This window comes from Pagrus pagrus (genome assembly GCF_965226575.1).
Source record: "Pagrus pagrus genome assembly, chromosome: 7".
Classification (NCBI taxonomy): Eukaryota; Metazoa; Chordata; class Actinopteri; order Spariformes; family Sparidae; genus Pagrus; species Pagrus pagrus.
Window position 1 is genome coordinate 30,622,596 of NC_140191.1, and position 18,651 is coordinate 30,641,246.

Genomic DNA, 18,651 nt, shown 5'->3' on the forward strand with positions numbered 1-18,651 from the left:
CGTTTTGTCCCAGGAGGTGGAGGGGGTCGACCGCCCCGTACTGTACATTAGCCGGAAGCTGGCTCAGCGGGAGGTGAACTACAGTACGGTGGAAAAGGAGTGCCTCGCCATACGGTGGGCGGTCGGTGCCCTCCGCTACTACCTCCTGGGGCGCCCATTCACCCTCTGGTCGGACCATGCCCCGCTCCAGTGGCTCCACCGCATGAAAGATGCCAACGCGCGGATCACTCGCTGGTATCTAGCATTACAGCCTTTCAGGTTCAAAGTGATCCATAGGCCGGGTAACCGCATGGTTGTGGCTGACTTCCTCTCCCGCTTGGCGGAGGGGGGGGGGAGTGGGCTTGCGGCCGGCGGGATCCCGGCCTAAGTCGGGCGGTGGGGGTATGTGGCAGTGGGGTGTGGTTGAGGCGCCGGCTGCTGGAGGAGAGGGAGGAGTGGCTCAGCCGGTGCTCAGACAGCTGGACAGAATCAGGTAATCAATCACCAATATAAGCACGCTTGTAACCTGGTTCTGGTCTCTTGCAGTAGGCTGGGTCCTGGGAGAGGACCGAGCACCACAGACGACAGGAGACGGCAGGCAGTTATTCCCCTTGGCCGCGTTACCCTCAGCCGCGACGGCTGTTCCTTTCTGTTTATCTGTTTTTGTGTCGGCCGGCTGGTAAATAAAACTGTCACCATCTTCACCCCACGCTGTTGCCTCCTTCCTGCCCTTCCTGTGAGCACCGAGGCTCACACCTACCTTTTCCCAGAATGAAACCTTCATATGCACTAATATCTCATCCTTTTTCGTCTTTATGATTTTTTACTATACATCTACATTTAAAGGAATTCTTACTGGGTTCGGTTTTCTTCTACATTGCTTAAAGCAACACTAGGTAGTTTGGACTCATTACTACCCCCAGCTGGTTGAGAAGCGCAATTCTCTGCTACCAGTGTCATAAATACTGTCGCTGTATGAGCATCCCTGGGGAAAATGAATACACGTGAATTTGTTGATGGAGCCGGCGAATCACAAAGCCTCGTTTGGAAACATGTCCACCAACAAGGTAAAGTAGCACATGTTGCACTATATTTACAAAATATCATTACATTGTACCAATGAACACCACATAACAACAAATCAACTCAAAGTAAAAGTCGGTAAGATGTATATATGTAATATATGACTTACAAATCCAGTAGCATCAAGGCTAGGTCGCCATCAGTCTTGAAACCAGTTTCTTCTTTCAGCTCGCACCACCGAGTGTAAGCTGGTCCAATATTTATCCCTGTCCGGGCTCTGTTCTATCACTTTCTCTTTTTCTTTTCTTCGCCTCCTCAGACAAAACCTTCTTGGCTTTTTGAGCTGGCTCAGCCATGGCGTTGGTTTACGAAAAATCCAAGTAGCTGCTGGCTTAATCCACCAACGAATAAACGTGTGACGTATGCCGTAAAGCAGGTCGCACTAGACGCCTTTACATCAGAAAGGTTCCTACCCGCTCTGGGAAGACGTCATTCATCCTATTAACCGTTTTTCTTTTCTAGTTTAGAAACATTATTTTAAGGTCGGAAAACCACCTAGTGTTGCTTTAAGCCAATATTTAACCATAAATCATCTCACACGTATTGAGAAAAAACAGCTTATCGCTGCTGTGTATCAATGCCCAGGCCTGTAGCTACTAGTTTGCTGGCCTGGAGACCAAATACTAACTCAGTGGTCATCTTTCCTCTCGGCCCTGGTGGTCTTGTTTTTTTCCAGTTTTTCTTTGGGATCCTGAAGAAGGTCTCTGGCTCACCTGTACGCAAGCCAAGAGTAAAACTTTCATGCAAAGCACATGGGCTGCTTCAGGGTAGTTGTCGGCGACAGTATCTAACAAAAACTGCCCATGCTAAAATGCACTGCAGCAGAAATATTCTGTTTCTGTTGGCATCAGAGGGTGATATGAGCAAAGGCTTCACCAGTCGCTGTTTGCTGACGGCAGTTCTGGATAGTCGCTGTCAATCATGTCCTCGAACGCTAATTCAGATGTAGCTCGGCCTCCCTCCACTGGATTTCTTCAGCTGTCTACTCTGACTCGATTAAATATCCTGCCTGAGTATCAGAGTCAGCCAAAACACTTTAAAAAGTCGGTCCTTCCATAACCTCTTCTGCCTTCATGTTAACATGACACTTTAGCCATTGAACACCTGGCTAATGTGCATACAAGCGAGACATGAAAGAAGTTTTGTTTTTTAGCGCTATCTTACACGCCCCCAATGAATGTATCAGATACCCAGAGGTGGAGACTACAAATCCAAGCTGAAATGGCCTGTAGTTCTTCCAAGTACAAGTGACGTCACTCAGAAGGACGCCAGATTTTATGGTGAAAATTGCAGAAGTCATCCTTTACGGCCTGAATGGAGGTGTTTTCAGTCAGGCCACGCAAGGGTAGAATATCCCATAAAAACATTTTGTCATGTTTTGCAGTGGTTGTTTCAGTGGTTTTTCTGTGAAACTGTTTGTGGTACTGTGGTACTCACACAAATGTTTGAACTCAAGTGCTAAATACTGGAGATGTCTTTTATTTTGTCCCTGTATTCAGAGCTTTGTGATGGCGGCTGTGTTTGTGCATTTGTTGATGACACAACAATGTCTGTCAGTGGTCTGAGGATTGCCCGGCTTGCTACTTACCACTATAGCACTTGGAGAATGCATCAGTGCCTTCAGCTCATTCAGATCGCTCTCAGCCTGAAAAAAGAGAGAAAAAGAATAAATAACAACACTATTGATAAACCTACTACTACAATCATTTTAAGCAAACTAAACCGATATAATTTCATCTAGTTTGTCTAAATACAGTGTACAGATCACTGTTGTTAAAGATCATTTGGTTCCACCTTGTCCCACTCTCCTTCCATGACATGATTGCGGAACTTGGTGGCAGAGGGGTGCTCCAGTCTGCAGCCAGACTCTTGCATCAGGAGGTCCACCGTCTGACTGTACACAGTTTACACAGCAAGATAAAGATCAGTTAACATCATGATCAATGACCTGGGAACGCCTCAGCACTCATGATATTTTTCTAATACAATGACTAGAACTACAACATAAAGTCTGGTCATGGCAACAACGGATCAATAACACATCATAACAATTCTGTGACACTGTGCAGAGTGGGCTGAGACACACATTTGTTGTTGAGCTCACTATTGATACAATCTACACTATCTATAACCATTGAAAACATTCATAATGCTTTATTTAAATAACCAATTATTTAACTGACAGAAATTAATCCTCAAATGTTTAGCTTCTCTAATGTTTGCTGCTTTTGTATGTCTCATTGTATCTTTAGGTTTTGGACTGTCCTAAAGGTACTCTGAAAACTGGTGACGTGCACTTTTCACAAATCTTTTCCATTTTACTAAACAATCAATAGGTTAATGAGTTCACTCATAATACCAATAAAATACACAACACTGTAATGTATGTGTATACAGTACAGCATGAACTCGGGCCATGAAGGTTAAGTGACTTCAGTTTCATAATGGTTTCCCCTCACTTCTAAGTTCATATATACATTCCTAAACATTATGGTGTCTCCCACAGAGTGCCAGTTACAAAACCAAAGGAGCAGTCTGTAGTTTTGTGTTAGATATGTTAATGAGCAGAGTAAGATGTTCATTGGCTGATTATTTTCTGCCTAAACAAACTAAATAAACAAACTCTCTTTGTTTTCATGACTGAATAAACTGAATAAACAAAGGACAGCACAGTTTATATTGTTTACTTTGTTTATATGTGGCGGACCCTGCCACCTTTCTAGCTTCAAACTGTTCTGGGACCTTATTTTCCTCTGAGAACAGCTTGTTTATCCACTTATGTAAGAATAACGTTAACGTTCTGAGTTTGAGTTTCTTCTCCAGAACTACACAGTGCCCGTTTACAGACAGATGAACAGTAGTGTCTCATCAGTGGAGACAACTCAGGCCACAGTCCGTTCACAAATCTAGTAATTATGAGCCACATGACTTTCCGTCCACATGGATCATTGTTTCTGATCAGACTGTGGTCCACTGATCTGCACTGATTGTAACAATGACAGCTTCCTGACGCCGTCCTACAGGAGGTTCTGTTGTATTAACAGCTGACAACCAGCTCACACTCAATCAAACATCGGTCCCGGTGCTGACCCATCGTATCCAATCCACCGTCCCGAACTGTTCCTGGTGGGTTATAGACAGGCCGAATGTACCTGTGAGGCCTCATGTTAGAGATGTAACGTCACTCGCATGTGTTATAACAACATCGCTGACATGTCAGACTGCAACAAACTGGATCATTGTTCGAGCGAGCTTCGGGACGTTTTCGTCTCCTGACTAGAGAGAAGACAACATGTCCTCAGTTATCCTGACTAGAAAGAAGACAACATGTCCTCAGTCACCCTGACTAGAAAGAAGACAACATGTCCTCAGTTATCCTGACTGTCCCGAGTGCATCGTGGATGTCAGTAAGATAATTCACCCGACAGCTGTCTGTCCGGGCTCCCCGGGCCGGTGACACCGGAGCTAAACGGGCTCACTTACTTGAGACCTAGATCGTGTAGATGTTGTCCTATGAGCCGGATCACGTCCTCTTCAGACTGAGACAGCCGCTTCTTCTTTTTGACGCCCGAGTTGGCATCCGCCGTGCTGTTGGTGTTGTTGGACGGAGGCTGGGCGGACACACCGTTGTTGTTGTTGTTGCTGACAGTGTTTCCATTGTTGCTGACTGACACAAGTCCGTTGGAGTGAGCTGCCCCGGCGGAGGACGACTCGCCGTTCTGCGCACCGTTTCGGCAGGACAGTTCTGACTCTCGGTCCTGTCCTGCCCCGTTAGCCTGCATGTTCACACGGTTTATGGAGGTGACACAATGTCGAATAAAACACTGTCAGGCGCAACGGGACACTGCGGGGAGAACACAACCAGCGTAGCAGCCGCCGACAGGCCCACTGACCCAGATGCAGCCCCGAACTGCCCTGTTCCCCCTGCGGCTCAGTCTCCGTGTTTGTTCCGCGGCGCTTGCCGCGACGATGACCCGCTTTTCAACCTGGACGACGAACAAACGGAGGCCGGACTTATTTCGACGACCGCATTTTGTGAGATTCGCTGGTCTCTGTCGCTGTCAGGTCCTGTTAACGCTGCTGAAGTAGTTGTGGGTAGAGCTTGTTATTGTTGCTCTCAGACAGCTGCAGCCCTGCTATGGGCATACGCAGTGACGTCAGCGGAAATTCCTTCACGTCCATTTGCGCGTGCTGCGTCTCCGACAGGGGGCGCTGTCTCACCTGCCAGTCAGCATTACACTCTGAGCAGCAGGTTGTGTAGTTTACATGAATAATTCAGTCAATAATTCAGTCTGACTCTCATTCTATTCATTCCATCGCTTATTCAGGGAAAACAGACAGAATTCACACACATCCAGCTAGATGAAACAAATATGGCAGTATTAAATCCAAATAATGGCAAATAGATCAATAAAAACAATGACATGACGTAAAAAATATGACTAAACAAAAGCCATAAAAACAATGAAATATAGAATGTATATTTAAAAAAAAAAAAAATCTGAACAATAAACAGACGTTTGTGAATTACCCAAAGCAGTTACAATGTACAAGAACCACTTCATTTACATGACCCAGCATCCAGTACACACTTACAGATTGTTCCAGTTGTTTGATGTGAAGAAACTAAAAAAGCTAATTTTCCAAACTCAGTATTTATCTGAGGGACGAAAAATAACATTATGTTGATTAAAATCATACTGTTATTGTGGTTCTTTTATGTATTTCATTGTCTATGTTTCACTGTCTATGTGCATGTCCATGTTCATACACAGCTAAGGCCCACTGGCTCCGGCCTGAATTGATGTCACTATTCTTATTATTGCTGCAGTAATAGTAATAAGACAATTTATTCAAATTTGAATTGAAATGACTAATTTAATGTGAAGGTGAAACCTTTCAGATTAGAATCAAACATGACTTCAATCTCACTTTTGGCAATATTATCATTGACTTATAAAATGTTCTTAACAATCAGCCTACTGTTCAGAGGATTTTGGTTGTTGTCCTGAGCGGTAATCTCAGAGATCCAACCCTTATGTCCTTTGTATTTACATGTCTTACAGGCCGTGCCCATGTTGGAGCTGTAGGTAGGCTTTTATATTCACACAGGGTGAAATAGTCAAATGTTAAATGACACCAGAGCTCCAGTGATGTCATGTGATCAAAATCACATCATTTCTCAGATGTGTAATGGCAGGAGGCACCCTATAGGAAGACAACACGAAGGTCAGTGACATAATGTTTAGACCAGGGGGGCCAAGCTTGTTCCCTTGAAGGGCCACAGTTGAAACTGAATGGTGGACCACGGGCCAAAAAGCACTATATTAGACTATATTGTATGATGTTTGCTGACATGGCTGATATGTTAGACTGCAACAAACTGCCACTTGTTTCCAGCGAGGTTCAGGATGTTTTTTTACTGTCACGATGCACAGGTACTATAGGCCCTGAGAGTAAAAAGATTGTGGTGAGCTATTTACTAAATCTGATCTCAATCATTTTCTCTCCTGTGTTTATGACTTATGAAGAGGTGAAGTCTGTTTTGGATAGGATAATAATTACAATATCAGGATAATATGAATTCCTTTTTTCTCCACTCGCTTCTCGGGGCTTCCATACACTTGCCCACCCTGCTCAGTGATGAGAGGTGATAAATAACGAGGGAGTTTACATATCTAAAGAGCATTTTTACCTCACAAAAAATAAAAATAAAAATATGATTCTTTACAACAATCAAACCTTATGGTGGGCCAGCTTTGGCCCACAGGCCCCACTTTGGACAGCTTTTGTCAAGTTGTGTCTTAAATGTTTATCAAATACTATTATGATATGGTATTGAAATGAGCCTATACTCGCTTTTAGCAATATGGCTGAAAAACAGGACGTTATGATCTGTCTAATGTCGGACAGTTGTAAAAGTAGGCTACATTAGGCAGCCAAAAATGTGTGGAGGGGCACGGACACATTATATTTAATAATCAGGTGTGGCTGCATCTCTGTTACAATATGGGTTTTGTATGTGTGTGTGTTAAAGGGAGACATTTCTGAGTTTTTCAAAACATCTTGCATAGTAATTTAATAAAATCCTTTAACTTCGACCTGTTTCTATGCATTATTATTGAACCCTGTATTAAATGAATTAATCATATATTAATGTATTATATTAATAGCCCTAGTATTAACCATAACCCAACAGGCTACCTAAAGTCATTCTGATGAAAGCATCAAAACGTGTTTGATGTTTTTTGACTCTCTATGTAACATCCACACCTGCAAGCCTCGTCTGCTAACAGTAATAACACTGTCACCATTACTGAACATGGCACTGAGTGTTACTGACCATGAAATGAAGGTGACTTGGGCCTTTTTACAGAGACTTTTCAGTGTCCCACATTTCAGAATGCAGACTGTCTTAGACAACTTGTCATGAAGAGTACTGATATTTCTACCATTGTAATGTCTGCATTTTCTCTTATGGTTGGGTTAGGGTACATCTTGAGGATTTCAGTGGCACAGGGTGTGGAGTTAATGTAATGGCTTCATATTGCAATATATTCTAGAAGTCTGAAATAAAAATAAAAAACACCTCAATTTAATGGTTAAAAGGATGGATGCAAGATCTTACATACGTGCAGTTTAAATTTCATCTGATTGTGTTCATCTGATTCTCAACAGAATAAACAAACAAAAAATACTTCTGTTAGTACTGTCATGTATCATCATATTATCATAAAGATGATAGTGAGGATAATTTGAAAAAATGAAGAAAATTGTCTCTCCAAGAACAAGAAGGTCCAACAATCACTCCTGTACCCGGTACTGCGGTGCTCGGTGCACCTCTTCTCTCCCTCCCCATCCCGAAACCTCGGTGACACATCCCATAATAACAAACAGATACAAGGACATCAGCCGGAATTTTGGAAATCCGCCATCTAGTGGCCGGGACATGGCACTCCAGCGCAAATGATCTAACATGAACACCACGCACTCACCACTTACTCAACAGTAACTCTTCAAACCCTTCAGTGTTCACTCATTGTTTTACACATCCAATACACAATTGAAGATATATATATATATATATATATATATATATATATATATATATATATATATATATATATAGTTATTCTTTCCATTTCTAAAACACTATTTACTGTTGACTTCCACTGATTGACTGAAGCTGGAGTAGATTTTAAAAGTTTTTTATTTTTTAAATCAGGAATCTTATGAAGGGGTGTTGGTCTTAATTACACCCTTTTTTCTGAAAATTGTCAATACAGTTTCTAAATAGTTGTAAATATGTATAGAAATGTGACAGAGCTAGATCAAATCTGTTTAATATGGCTTCAAAGGATCTGACATCATTCTTAATTAGTATAAGTGAATATATTTGTAATTTCTTTTTTCGTTGACCATATTTTAATATATTATCCATTTCATTTGCTATATGAGGATTCCACTTCTCTAGAATAATCCAATGTTTTTTTATTGATTTTTTACAGATGTGTTTCCAGTTATATAGAGCGTTATTAATCCACCTGTTCTGCCCTTTCATTTGAGTGACATCTTTCTTATCTAAAAAAAGGGTAATGTCTTTATTGAGAATGGAGCCAAATCTTTTTCTATCATCAACCATTTTGCTTTGCTTAGCTTTTCATGTGTCCATTTCATTGTGGCAATTACAGTATTTGTATGCTGTGAAAATAACCTTCTTTGGATTTTATTAATGTTTTAAGTTGGACTCAAGGAATGGGAATTGGAGTTGGAATAAAGGATTATCATATCTCATCAGTATTTTGAAACTTTGTGAAGGAATTAAAATTGGTAGGGCTTGAAAGCATGTTTATTTCACATGCACTGTCAGTTTTGTACCCACAACTGGAGGTTGTGTTAATTAATAATTGTCTGATATCTCTATATTACTGTAATCAAGGGACCAGCATGTAGGATTTAGTGGCCTCTTGCAACCAACTGAATACCCCCCATCACTACATCTGAGATTCATTATTTAGGGCAGTACGTAGTTATGTAAAGTACCTGACTGATTATTAGTTACTGTCATTGTATATATTTACAGTTTGAGTATGGTCCTGCTTTTTAGTTCAGTTTCTAGTTTGTAAGTTTAATTTTTTATGTTATTTTTGATCATCTCCCTCTTTATGAGGGTCCTGCTGTAGTTAGCCGTGACGTTGGTGACTCGGGCCGCTGTGATGAAAGAACTGAGATCAGTGCTGCCTCTCTTTTTATCTATCTCTTGAAGTTTCCGCTGACTGTGCAGCAATCACAACACTGAGGCTCTTCTTTATTAGATTTTTTTAATCAACTCACATTATGATGACAAACAAGTGAAATGAAAGAGGGTACACTGACTTCAACTTAAACACCAAGGTTGGGATAAACTGCTCAGAACAGGTTGAGTAGACCTAAAGTATGTCTAATTGAAACCACAAAAACTGAGAAGATGAATCAAAGTTCTGATTCAAATTCAGGCAAAAGTTGAGCGGTAACAGCAACCAGAATCATTTCATTGTTTTTGATGCCGTCAGCTGGCCCTGCTGGCGTGGGCTCTCCAGATGGCATCTCACTGTTCTTGTATTGGTACTTAGCTCAAAGATTCTGTTGCGACCAAAACCTGGAATCATGACAGATTATTCAAAGTGCTATTTTGTTCCCAAGCCTGAGATTCTTTTATAGTACAAATCAGGAAACAGCCGTGGTCCATGTTTTGGCTTTAACATTTCTTTTATCATTGGCACTTTCACATCTGTGTAAGAAAAAACAATGTTCCTGTCATTACCAGTGAATAACTCTGACAAATAAACACTGCCTAAACTCTATGTACAACATTCAGTCCTCTTCCCTCTCTTTAAATAGAACAAAACTTTACATTACACTATAAAAAAATAATTAAAGGGGAAGTTATGATTGAACCTTTTCTTAAAGGAGAGGAGTGTCAGGTCTGTAAGAAGAAGAAACTATTGCACTTTGATCCCATTCTACAGAGACACTAATGGGCTTTAGAATCAACAGAGGACAGAGCTGCAGCTCCCTAAATACTTTACCCTGAAACACACATATAGTACAGCTGCTTCCTGCCAGGTGGGTGTGCTCGTTCTCACGTCAAAGCCTCGTACACCCCGAATAACAATCAGGGGACTAATGTCAGAGGTTCCCCTACAACGCAATCAAATTTGGCGTGTTGTCACAAGCACAAAGACAAGCTTGTGACTAAAAAGAAGCACAGTATTGGGCTTTCCTGCAAGTGAGCAGGTTGGCTCGACAGAAGTGTAAATATATTCTTCATCACATCCTTTTCCAGTGTTCATGTTGATTTGGGTGTCAAATTGCCTTTGGCAGAGGGACCAAGGTGACTCAGCTGGAGGTCAGGCCTGCAGGAGCTGTGAGAGGACACATCCTCTGGAGAATAAATTAGACTGTCTGTGTCCACAAAGCCTCACAGGTTCCAGTGATGTCAAGTTTTTCTCCTGCACGTTTTTTTTTTTTTCTGCCTGCACCTAAAACCTTTGTTGACCACACGTTACACACAATAGGATATGCTGAACCTCGTATGACAACACCCGTCTCCATTTACATGACCCAGCAAGCAGAGAATAAAGCTTCAGGTCAGAATTTACTGGTGAAGTGAGAGCCCATTTCCATCTGGTATCAACGTAAGATCTGTATCTGGATACCTTTTCTGGATCAGAGAAAGCACGAGTGAAGGCAGGTGTAAACGCACATAGGATCCAATTCTGGAGCCGGTTCAGCTCACAGCGTGATCAGATCTTAGCCATGTGAAAATAATGTCTGTGTACTTTGGGCACATTCTGAAGAAAACAGCTAAGTCATGTCTACAATATCTTCCACTGCAAGAAGTTACTCACAGTTGATGGCAACTGTTCATGAAGAAATGTAGAAACCAACCAACCACTCAGGTAGCTGAGGTCTGACCGTGCTGCAGGCAGAGTGGAGGTAATGATAACATTCATTGATTCTAGGTGTAGATGCAAAGGCTTCATAATCACATATAATTACCCAGATACAGATGCTATGTTAATACCAGGTACAAATGGAGTTGATCCAAATCTTGCTCAAACTTCATAAAACCAACACAAGTCAAAGCCTCTCAACTCATGTTGGTGTTGTGCCTGGAACATTCTTTCAACTGAAGAAACAGCAACGAAGTCCACTTTGGAGAAAGCTGCTGTGGCTGAATGGGTTCAGTTCAGAACCCTCACCCAGGACACCAGGTGTGGAATCCCTTTTGGAAACAAAACATTTTTGTTCATTTTTTTGTTTGTTTTCTGTTGCAGTTTAGTTCGGTTCAGGAAAACATGAACCTTGTGAGGCAGCTGAATGTGCGAGATCATGTGATCTCGCAAATCCATCTTGCCAGGCTTCAAGCTATAGAGAGCAGAAGTCATGCCCCCTCCGGTTTGTCCCCATTAGGAAAAACTTTGTCTGGTAGTGAATGAAGAGATACAAATAGTTTTTTCATCCCGTTTGAATTGTGTCATGAATCATACAGATGATGTTTGTCAGTTTGTTGTAATGAAAGTTAAACCTCATGTAGCTTTGTGTTACAGCGCTCAGTGAACTACATCGTCTCATCAACACACATCACCAGCACCAACATGGAGCCAGCTGGGCTAAGAAAAGGTCGTAAACAAGATGAACATCACAATCACTCTGATCATATTGACAACTGCAGTTCTGTGAGAGGAGAGTTGGTTCTGGTTCAGTTCTGTGAGCTGCTGATATACAGGAGCAGCTCTACAATGTTTAAGTTACAGGTTTTAGTGAGCGAACCGATCAGCGCATAATGAACAACTGGCAGCTGCCACTTTGGTTCAGGTGTAATGACCAGAGAGAGAAGACTCTGCTCATTACAAAACATCAGTGGCGGCTCCTCAAGAAGTCATCTTAACTGCTGTAGTTCTTCTTTCACAACTAGAAAGAAGATTTTATTGAGAGAAGAGCAAAGAACGGCCCTTTTTCTAGATACTGGCTTTGTTAAAGTTTTGATTTAAGTAGTGTCTCTGCTGGTGGCAGCACTCTCCTACTGTTGATCTGATTGGTTGAAGTTACTCTGTGATAGGCGGTGATAGACAGATGGTCCGTCAATCACCTAACAAGTATTTTTATTAATCGTTTGCCCTTTAACAAACTGTTTCTAGTGGCTCCTTTCTAGATGGTTCTCTGAAACGTGGTGTGTCAGGTTTGGAAAACAGGTTATGGGTAAAAATAGAACTTTCCACAATGTTAAACACATCTTCCAAACGATAACTTCTTTTTTTTCATTTTTTTTGCTGGGTTGCAAAGCTTTGACAATACAAAAACAGGATTGGTCGGTTGCTATTATGGTCCCAGAGTAACATTCATTCAGATGCTCCAGGAACAACACCAACGGTGATTTCAGATCGAGCTCATTTTACCTTGTGTAGTGTGGACTTCCCTTTATCCACAACCACCACGCAGCTAAAAGATAATTCCAGTTACAACATTGTTCTCGCCAAGTAAAAAGCTGAGATCGTACGTCACAGTGACAGAACTAAAGCAGTCAGACATTCCGACACATTGGACTCCAGAACTCTGGACACATTATTTAAAGCATTTCATGAGGTGACCAGCTTTCAGACTAACATGTTGACTTGAGATACAAAAATAAAACCCACCATGTCATTAACTGGAATTATCCTTTTGCAGCGTTGTGACAGGACTTGTAGAGTTTCCTGTCTGCAGAGTAACTTAATTAAAACATTGCGATCACAACTGTGATAGGCACTTCCATCAATCCGTAATGTGAAAAATGTTTTTGCCATGTGGGCCTCTGGACACCGTCATCTGTCTCTATCCTGAAACACACAGAGTAGACGTCTGTTATCCTTCATGTTCGACACAGCTCCGAGGCACAGGAACGTCCAGAGGCCAGCAGCTCAGTGTGCTGCAGGAGCTCCAGGAGCAGAGAGGAGAACACACGACGTCCACATCTGAATCAAGGAGAGGGAATACTTCGACTGTGGAAAAATACACTATGAGTAATGCGCACACCCATATGACCACATATGGGCAGCGGCAGGTGGCAGATCAGTTTATATCACTGGTCCACTCTCAAATCGTCTTCCTCATCAGTCATTCAGGCTTCCGTACATGAAAGTGTAAATGACAATGTCCAGAATTTAGGCTGGGAGATGGCATCAGAACTGGGGTGTGTGTGTGTGTGTGTGTGTGTGTGTGTTTCTGGAAAGACACAAAGCCCATCTGTGTATTGAACTAGTCTTCATCCTGAAGCTGCTATCTTTGACTTTATTCTTCATTCAGATGATTATTCTTCATGTTCTGAGTTCCATGGTTCAACTCCAACATGTCACTCAAACTTAAATACAATCACTAATAGTACATATATCTTTCCATAAACAGTGTTTGTGTGTTCAGTTGTGTGTGGTGTGTTGTCACAGGTGTGTGTCAGTAGTATCTTTCTGTTCCAGGTATCAGGGCGTTTTTAAGCAAATTACTTCTCATTCCAAAAAACTGTCTTTCTGCATTCATTACACACTAGATGTGATTACTCTGTAGTGTGTGTGCGTGTGCGTGTGTGTGTGTGTGTGTGTGTGTGTGTGGTCCTTAGCTGTCCACCACCTGGTGTGGCAGCGTGACGGAGGAACCGTTGATAAAGGAGCCTTGTTTGTCTCTTCCCTTCAGAAAATATGTGAGCAGTTCTCCTTTGCCCTTCACAAAGATGGGCCCCCTCCTCACAAAGCGGAAGCCGTACTCCTTCAGGATGTTGTAGCAGTCCTCCACCACCTGGGGGCAATGCACACACACAGGCACCCACGCATACACACACATACACACAGTATATCAGAGGGCCTTCAGACTGCTGCTCAGAATAAATGTGACACATTAGTTTAAAACAGGATAGAAAAAACTGCATTTAAAGAAAAAGAAAAAAAAAAAAAAGTCAAACTGAAGCAGCACAGCTTCACATTAAAACCAAAGCTGAAAGCCTTAGTTACTGTCCGACTCTGTTCATGCAAAACAAAGTAGGGTCAATTTGACAAATAATAACACATTCAGACAGTCTATTAGACAACATGTGGTTGACTCTTTAACTGATCCTAAACTCTGAGCTCACTGTGAACTCTGCAGGCTCTCACTTCTTACAGAGGAACTGAGCTGTGAAAGAAGCTGTGAACCCTTCTTTGTACTTGGAGGCAGAAGAAGTGCAACAAGCTGAGAAACACACATCCCTGAAGTAGTGCTATTCTATCAGAGACAAACAACGACCCAGCTCAACATCCAGCAGACACTGAGCATCGTCAGCATTCATTATAGTGTTTGTGGTGTGTGTAAGTCCAACATTCACTCTATTTCAGCTCTGTTGGTCTCTCCCAGCTCCTGAGGGAAATATCAGACTCTTTAGCTGCTAAATGCTCCCCTGTGTTGACCAGTGTGGGTTCTCGTCAGTGTTCCCAGTCTTATACATATATTACATATATTACTGTCCCACCGCCCACACTGTCGTACGACAATCAATCCTGCAATTATAAACTAAAAAGGCAACTTTGTGTGTTAAATGTAGTTAATGTGAAGCTGCAGCAGCAGAAAATGTTAAGTTTGAATTAGCAGTAACTTTATACAGCGGTCTACAGACAGGAGCCGTCTTTTCAGTGTGGTTGGTTACACCGGTGCTGTCACGAGTTTAACGGGTCAGACACTTTCTTCACCGTGGCGTCCGTCAGTACAAGCTGCTCATTACATAAAATCTGTAGATATAACAACATTAGTGCAGGGTTAATTGAATTTTTTCAGAGCTTTATTGAATGGTACAATTAAAAGGCCGTTATTGACACTTCTTATGCTTTACTCTCTGTGCTGATGGAAGGACAGTGCTTTGTTTAATTCTAAACTACACAAACTGAAGTTAGTGTCATCACCTCTCTGTAGTACAGTATACATCTGCTGTAAATGTGCTTACTTTTGCCAACTTGGAACAGTGTTGAATCTTCCCAATATTCCTTTAAGAGCACATGACTCGTTCAGGAAGTCACAAGAGAACTCAGCCACTCATCTAAGGAACTACAGGCCTCATCTGCCCCAGCTAATGCCAGCGTCCAAGACTCCATTATGGGAACGAGACTGGGAAAAATGGCACCCTTTGGCAAGTTGCAAGGTGAATGCCACTACAAGCCAAGGAGAACATAAAGGCTCGTCCCACATCTGCCAAAAAACACACTGAGGGCCCAAAAGCCTTTTGGGATAATATTCTGTGAGTCCATAGTGGAATTTTTGAAAGACGTAACATGTGGCATAAAGCCAACACAGAATTAATTAACTGACTGACTGAACCCCATGAGAACATCATACCAACAGTAAAACATAGCTGTGGTAGTGAGACGGCGTGGGGATGCTTGGCTGCTTCAGGATCTGGCCAACTTGCAATCATTGATGTAATCATGAATTCTGCTTTCTGCCAAAACTTTGTAATGAAGACTGTTGGCTCTTCAGTCCGTCGTCTGAATCTCAGTTGCAGCTGAGTTAAGCAGTAATGCTGCTGTCCTGCTCTGAAGCACAAGAACAAGTCCAACTCTGAGTGTCTCAAAAAGAACTAAAGGTTTTGGAGTAACCAAGTCAAAGTCTTGTCTTGAATCCAAGGAGATGTTCATGCTCAAAAACCAGCTTGGCTGAATTAAAGCAGTTCTGTAAGAAGAGAGGACCACGTTTCCTCCACAGCAATGAGAAAGACTGACCTCCAGTTATCAGACGTGTTTTGTTGCAGCAGTTCAGTTTAGCGCAGCAGTTACTTTTTCACCTGGCCACTGTTTGAATGTGCTGTCAACAGTATCTGTTTGAGTTGTGTAGATGAACAGTGTGGAGTAAAGCCCAGTGCTGTACCTGGACGTTTCCCATAACCCCTGTGGACTCCATGCGGCTGGCCACGTTCACAGTGTTGCCCCAGATGTCGTAGTGGGGTTTCCGGGCACCGATCACTCCCGCTAACACTCCGCCCTTATTCAGACCTGGAGGAGAGTGTTGACACATGTGACATGTAAGGTAAAGACTGTTGTACTGAATGACTGTGAACCTGGCTGATCATTAACTCCACTTGAATCCTAATTCTGCACAGCTCTAAAACTTCATTCCTTTTATTTGTGCTTTTGTCCATCTTTCTGTTCCATTCCAGTAACACACTGAGCCGTTTTACAGCTGAATATTACAGAAGTTAGACCAGCAGCTGCAGCTTTATTACACAATTCAGTGAGAGAAGCAACTCTAGCAGTCAGACAAGACAGGATCTTTTAAAGGGCCATATCACTGATTTTGCACTTGGTTGTCATGGTTTTGGTTCACAAAAAAACGTGCTCAGATTTGTTATGAGAGCAGCTCCATCAGCTTTACCTCCAGAAACTCCCCAGTTATCTACAAAACCCTAAACCACATGGTTAATAATAACCCTGTATATATTGAGGAAGTGGATCGGCTGATTGATTGTGGAACTTTTTGTTTGTTTTTGAGATTTTCATTTATTTTTTTAAATCGCTGAGGCGGCCATGGCAAAACGTTCCCACTAGAAGTGTTGCTGCTGGTCTTTCACAAGCTTCATTCTGGCTCTTCAGAAATGTAAAGGTCACATCACAGTGGCTCTGTTCACAGTTTTCACAGCCAATGCTCATCCACCGCTGATTTCTTTTCACTCCAGTACAACGGCACAAACACATCACACACACATAAATGGGTCAGGTGTTGCTACATACCAATGCGGAGCATGAAGTTGTTGAATGACTGGTAGTTGATATTCATGAGTGTGACCTTCATGGCCAGAGCAAAGTCTGCCAGGTCTGCCAGGTGCTGCCAGCGCTCTCGGTCAGACTGATCCTCCTTCTGCCACACAAAACAACCACACAGCTCACACCATCATCATCATGCCTGGCAAACACAATCAGCATTTTAGGATAACTGACATGATCATCTGAGAGGTGCAAGAGACACCAAGAAAATACACTGTATCATGAGGTCCAAACTGTTAGGAAAGATTATCATTCTCTTCTAATTTAAAATCAACAAATGCAGAACTATTTTCCTACAGGTTCAGAAAATGTTCATGTTCAGCCTGTTAAAGACACACAAAGAATCCCACAGCTGCCATGTGACAATGCTGACCTTCATGCAGTTGTAGCCATTGCTGATGTCTGGGGTGACGCCTGATGCAGCCATGTAGGTGCTGCCAATGGTCTTGATTTTTGTGATGCAGCGGAACTGAGGCTCATCCAGCAGCTGACATGAACACAAGCCAAAGGTTACATTTACACAGACTGAGGGGCTCAAACACACACAAGTGCTCTACTACTGGTCAAGATCAAATCCTCAGCATCAACAGTCGCCAGTACAACTGGCAACGTGTTACATGACCGTCACGTCTGAATGACTTTTAAATCTCGTCACATGTCAAATGTGTCTTGCTGGGTCCTGTTACAGCCTCGTGCTGTCCCCAGCAGCTACACTTATTAACACAAAGAGAGGAAGAGAAGGAGGAAGGCAGCTTACACTATCAAAGTCAGAGATGATCTCATTGAGGAACCGTAAGCATTCGATCCCTCCATTATTGATGCTCTCCTCTGTGTAGAAGTCAGAGAAGTTGGGGATCGAGGCAAACATGACTCCGATCTCATCGTAGGACTGGCTGTACAGCTCCTGGAACGTTACATTAACAAGCTGCTGTCATGCTTCTGATACAAAGATGGTTGAAAATCAAGTTCCCATGTACAATAAAACAATATAAAGCTTCCATAAGTTAATCTTTAAGTCCTCGAAAACAATTTTTACCTCCAACAGCAGGCAGAATACATACAGAAGACACTTTTGGAATTGCAGCAGCGTGACAGAAAAGTGTTCAAACTAGCCAGTGAGATGAAATATCACTGTTGTTCAGATCATACCTCATCCCTTTTCTTGGAGCCCAGGAAGTGTCGAGCTACATGTTCAGGCAGCATGTTGGTCACCAGTGCTTCGTTCCAGCGTCTCATCTCATACACCTTCTCCTTCTGTTCATGGACTTCAATCTTCCACAGGAACAGAGTGCGGGCGAGCTTCTCCACCTGCAGGAAACAACAGGGACTGACTGTAGCGTCTGACCAGTGTATGAAGACTCAAACCTCTTCGTTGGTACATTTGAACAGTGTTTCACTTAAAAGTGTTTTTTTTAAAAAGCTTTCAAAACAGCTTCTACCTCTGAACTAACATTTATTCACAGATTGTTTGAAACGTGTTGCTGTCATCACATTCAGAATGAGCATGTATTTACAAACTGATGAGAGAAAACATGACATATTATTATTATTATTTATCAACTGAGTATATTATGTATCAAAGGCATTAGCATATTATCACATTCTGTTTTCATTATGTTTAATACAACGTCCCAGCTTCTCTGGAGTTAGGACTCCACACTGCTGAGTGTGACCACATCTCAAAGTGACTGTGCCTCATCAGGTCAGCTCTGCTCAAAGTAACATGATGTCATAATACATGTGTCAAAACAGTGTTTCTACCATAGCTCAAGTCAATAGGGATCTCATGTAATAA

The 18,651-nt window shown here is 42.2% G+C and overlaps 2 protein-coding genes across 2 annotated transcripts in view; both read right to left on the reverse strand.

Annotated features, from left to right (window-relative positions):
• Positions 1 to 5,199, reverse strand: part of wdr26a (WD repeat domain 26a) — a 29,288-nt gene extending 24,089 nt beyond the window's left edge. Inside the window, exons 1-3 of the mRNA XM_084357385.1 lie at positions 4,546 to 5,199; positions 2,857 to 2,956; positions 2,651 to 2,707 (exon numbers count right to left, since the gene is read on the reverse strand). Of these exons, the coding sequence (XP_084213511.1) occupies positions 2,651 to 2,707; positions 2,857 to 2,956; positions 4,546 to 4,844 (456 nt within the window). The 5' untranslated portion in view covers positions 4,845 to 5,199. The remainder of the gene's footprint in view (positions 1 to 2,650; positions 2,708 to 2,856; positions 2,957 to 4,545) is intronic.
• A 4,173-nt stretch (positions 5,200 to 9,372) lies between these two features.
• adcy3a (adenylate cyclase 3a) overlaps positions 9,373 to 18,651 on the reverse strand; it is a 36,886-nt gene continuing 27,607 nt past the window's right edge. The window contains exons 16-21 of the mRNA XM_084358659.1: positions 18,006 to 18,164; positions 17,614 to 17,760; positions 17,230 to 17,343; positions 16,824 to 16,950; positions 15,964 to 16,088; positions 9,373 to 13,872 (exon numbers count right to left, since the gene is read on the reverse strand). Coding sequence (XP_084214785.1) covers positions 13,693 to 13,872; positions 15,964 to 16,088; positions 16,824 to 16,950; positions 17,230 to 17,343; positions 17,614 to 17,760; positions 18,006 to 18,164 — 852 coding nt within the window. The 3' untranslated portion in view covers positions 9,373 to 13,692. The remainder of the gene's footprint in view (positions 13,873 to 15,963; positions 16,089 to 16,823; positions 16,951 to 17,229; positions 17,344 to 17,613; positions 17,761 to 18,005; positions 18,165 to 18,651) is intronic.